At 39.0% G+C, this 4830-nt stretch overlaps 1 protein-coding gene across 1 annotated transcript; it reads left to right on the top strand.

Annotated features, from left to right (window-relative positions):
* Nucleotides 1–2703: 2703 nt before the first annotated feature.
* Nucleotides 2704–3276, top strand: LOC101993905 (interferon alpha-12-like). The gene has a single exon (XM_005352711.1). It carries the CDS (start codon nt 2704–2706, stop codon nt 3274–3276), a length of 573 nt encoding a protein of 190 aa, XP_005352768.1.
* Nucleotides 3277–4830: the final 1554 nt, after the last annotated feature.

The following is a 4830-nucleotide window of genomic DNA, read 5'->3' as shown; positions in this document are numbered from 1 at the left end:
GTGTGTGTGTGTGTGTGTGTGTGTGTAGAGCTCCAAGTTCTCCACTAAGCACATCAGAAGGTCAGATGACAATTTTCAGACATCACTAATCTCTTTCCTTCTTGTTTCCAGGGACCAAAATCAATCCATTGGCTTCAACAGTGAGATCTTTTCCCCACAAAACCATAAGAGAATGACAACATGAAAATCTTTGCATGAATTGTTCACACAAAATTCAGTATTAACTAAATAAAGACAATTTGAAGAAAATAATCTTTAATTTTTAAATACTTGAAAAGTTTAAAAACATACCCTTTCATCAGTGTTCTTTCTTCATTCTCTCACACAGTACTTGTCCATTATAGTTTCTCAACTCCTGCCAGTACCCATTCCTCACGCTAACTCTCCCTTCAACCAACTGTCATCCATTTCCCTTCCCAGGGATATCAACCAGAACGGGGCATAACAACATACAATAAAACTAGGTACAAACCCTCATATATCAGGCCTGAGTGAGGCAACCAAGTAGGAGGAAAAGGGTCCCGAGAGCAGACAAAGGAGTCGGAGACAACACAATCCCACTGTTAGGAGTCCCACAAAAACATCAACCTAACAAGAATAACATATTTGCAGAAGATTTAGTACAGACCCATGCAGACTCCATAACTAACACTTCAGTCTCTCTGAGTCCCAATGAGACCTGCTTAATAGATTCTGTGTGCTGTGTTCTCCTGGAATCTTGTTCTCTATGGCTCCTACGATCCTTCTTTCCCATCTTCTGTGAGATTCCCCGGTGTTTTTAATTATGGTTAAAAATAAATTTTTATCTTTATTAACATGTAATTTATCTAATAATATAAAGAAAATAAATATCACCTGAAATATTAATCCTAAAATTCAGCACTATTTAATACAATGTTTTGAAAAAAAGGTGCTGAAAATTAATTTAGGAAAGAATTATAATGTTTCTATGATTCTTTAGTCAAATTAAAAAGATTCCAAATCACACTTTAGCCACATTTTTAAAATATAGAGCACATCATATAACTATATCACGTTTGTGCATGTTAAAAGTATTGATATGTAGGAGCAGCAGTCTATCATAGAACACAGAACTTACACTTTATTTATATATTTCCATTAATTTTTAGTATGCCTCATATAAGAGATTTAAATATTAAGAGAAAATGTATTTATATTTACACTTCAATAAACGGATCAATCTTTAAAGCCTAAAATTAATTTAGTTCTATTTTTTTAATTTTTGAAGCTAAGACAATCTATGTAGCACTGGATGTCCTGGACCACACTATGTATCTCTGTGGTTTCCAAGCTTCCTTATGTTACGATACTTTAACACAGTTCCTTAACTTGTGGTAAACCTCAACCATAAATTTTTTGCTACTTCATAACTGTAATTTTGCTTCTAATATGAATAAAAATATAAATATCTTATATTCAGGGAGGTTCCTTTACCACCACCTGCTACATCAGGCTTGCAGGTCTTTGAGCTGCTGGTGGAGGCCAGTGCAGAATGTGTCTAGGAGGGTTGTCTCCTAAGCAGCTGATGAGTCCTTTGAGCTGAAGAGGATGAGGACCTGCTGGGTCAGCTCCTGCAGGACAGGGATGGCTTGAGCCTTCTGGATCTGCTGGGCATCCACCTTCTCCAGAGGGAAAGCAAAGTCCTTTCTGTCCTTCAGGCAGGAGAGAGGGGAGAGTCTCCTCATTTGTGCTAGGATTGTCAAGGCTCCCTTGTTCCTGAGGTTGAGTCTGAGGCAGGTCACATCCCAGAGAGCAGGTTGACCAGTAGCTCATCAGCACCAGGGCCATCAGGAAAGCACAGGGTCTGGTCATTGTGGATGTTGCAGATGCTGCTGGTCCTCTGAGTTGTTGGTTCTGAATTATCCCTTCTCAGTTCTGTCAAGGCCATCCTGTGTGCATGTGTCTTAAAAGGAGAAACACTAATTTCCATTTTTAATGCCAATAACTTGCTTCTCAATTCTCTTGTCTTTCTTGCATTCATTCTTTTCTCCTGTCTGGGAACTTCTTTCTCAATCACTTTTGATTTCTTTATTGCTTTTGTCTGTTTGTATTTGATGTGAGCGTTCATGTATGTTAATCCAGAAGTCAATGGCCAGTTCCTACTTCAGTTATGCCCTGCTTTCTTTCTCTGATGGGTTCTCTCATTTAAGCTGTAGTTAGGTGGCTGAAGCACAAGAGTCCTGTCTGCTTCTTCTCCCATGTTTCAGGATTACAGTTCTGTGCATGGATTTCACATGGGTGCTCAGAAACCCACGAGGTACTCAAGCATGTGCTGAAGAAACATTGAAACAGAGCATTCAATAGATTTTAAGTACAATTATGAATGGAAATCTTTTCATCCTTTATATTATATAACTAAATTTCATTTATATATGGATAAATATACTGTAAAGTTAATGTCTTCATTTAGTAGAAACTTGTTAAATAACTGTTAATATGAGCAGTGAAAGTGAAAGCAATAATGAAAACCAAAATGGTTGAGAAAAATGCCCAGGTTTGATCACAGAAGGAATGTAAGAAGTGAAAAGAGAATTGGAAAGAAAGGGGAGGGCATTCAGAAAATGGAAACTAGAGCCCTTCTCTTATTTAAGACACATGCATACAGCAGGGTCTTTAGAGAACCTAGAGGGGAAGGTTCAGGACCAATAGCCCAGAGGACCAACAGCATTTGCAACATCCACAATGGCCAGACCCTGTTCTTTCTTGATGGCCATAGTACTAATGAGCTACTGGTCAACCTGCTCTCTGGGGTGTGACCTGCCTCAGACTCATCACCTCAGGAACAAGGGAGCCTTGACACTCCTGGCACAAATGAGGAGACTCTCCCCTCTCTCCTGCCTCAAGGACAGAAAGGACTTTGCTTTCCCTCTGGAGAAGGTGGATGCCCAGCAGATCCAGAAGGTTCAAGCCATCCCTGTCCTGCAGGAGCTGACCCAGCAGGTTCTGATCCTCTTCAGCTCAGAGGACTCATCTGCTGCTTGGGAGACAACCCTCCTAGACACATTCTGCACTGGCCTCCACCAGCAGCTCAAGGACCTGCAGGCCTGTCTGATGCAGAAGTTGGGGGTGCAGGAACCTCCCCTGAGCCAGGAAGACTCCCTGGTGGCTGTGAGGAAATACTTCCACAGGATCACTGTCTACCTGAGAGAGAAGAAACACAGTGCTTGTGCCTGGGAGGTGGTCAGAGCAGAAATCTGGAGAGCCCTGTCTTCCTCAGCCAAGTTGCTAGCCAGATTGAGGGTGAAGAAGGAGTAAGTCCTGAGCCAAAGAGGAGAAGGCTCTCCTGGACTAGGATGCTGAAACTCACCTCACCAAACCTGCTCTCTCAGTGATATCACTCATTTTGACATCCTTCAGTCTCCTTCCAGGATGTTTCATCAGTTATGAACAAGACTGTGTGTATTGTAGAGACATTAGCTTCTAGATTCATCCAGTTATTTGTATTTATGTGTATAACTATTTATTTATTTAACTGTGAAAGTTAAATTTTAATACATGTGAAAATTGTACATATTCTTTAATAGAACAAAACATTTTTAGTATATTTTTAAATTATTTTTCTGTGTTTTTTCAATTTTTATTATACTAATCTTATTTTGTGTATGTACTGTATGTGGCCTAAAATTGTGATTCAGTGGAATTGAAGACTGTGAGCATTTTATTATTATGTGAGGCTGAAGGGAAAACTTGCCAAGTTTATGAATTGAACATCACTGCAATAAGTTCAAAGAGAAGCAAAACGTGGCTCTTGGGTATGTGAACACAATGTATGACTTCAGAATTTAGGTACATGTTTTCAGAATTGAAATGTCTGTATACTTTGCTCCTCAACCAATAAAATCTCATTTGTAAAACAATTAAAAAGAAAAAAGAATACACCAGCTTGCTTCTTAAGTCCATTTGCTTGGAAAATCTTTTCTCAACCCTTTACTCTGTGGTAATATCTATCTTTGGTGTGTTTCTTGTATACACCAAAATGATGGATCCTCTTTGCCCAACCATTCTTTCATCTGTTTCTTTAATTGGGGGAATTGAGTCCATTGATTTTGAGAGATACCAATGATTGCTAATTCCTGCTGTTGCTGGTGGTGCTGGTAGTGTGTGTGTGTGTATACATGTATATGCCTGTGCATGTGTGTATGTGTGTGAGTGTGTGTAGCCACACTAATATTTCATTCCCTGAAATAATCAATAAATTTTCATTGATACAGTTTGTCTTTGAGGATATAATGAAGGTTCAAGTTCTCTGTGAACACTGCTCTCATGACTATCAACCCCCAGCACAGAAAATCTCAAGTAACATCTTATATCCAAAGCACATTATACAGGTAAAATCTAAACTTTGTATTCCAAATGCTTAGGATCTCAGATGCTATTCCATGAGTACTATTAAAATTATACCAATTTTTAAAATAACTTTTATCAGCATTTAATGTTTATCCTTATGCACAGGACATTGTAATATGGCTCGGTACCTACAATGTTTGTATCAAATCAGATAGAGGCAGTTCTAGCATCTCAACATCTCCCACTGTGTGTGGTTGCAAACTTCAAAGACTTAGTCTGTTGAAATAACTATAACTAACCATTCTTCAACTCCATCAAAGACTCCAGAAGGATATAATATTACCTAAGCAAACAAGAAATCCAAAGCTCTAGAAATGACAGAGACATCTCGTTGCCTATATAGTCACCCAAAGTTCCTCTGTATCGTTGGGGCATCCATATTCAGCCTTCAGGCCCATAGTATCCAGCAGACATTTCCATGAAGCAGGAAATTTCAAAGACAGTTCAGTCACTATCTGCTGT

This window comes from Microtus ochrogaster, chromosome 10 (assembly GCF_000317375.1).
Source record: "Microtus ochrogaster isolate Prairie Vole_2 chromosome 10, MicOch1.0, whole genome shotgun sequence".
NCBI lineage: Eukaryota > Metazoa > Chordata > Mammalia > Rodentia > Cricetidae > Microtus > Microtus ochrogaster.
Note: the sequence above shows the minus strand (reverse complement) of the source record. Positions and strands in the feature narration are given on the sequence as shown.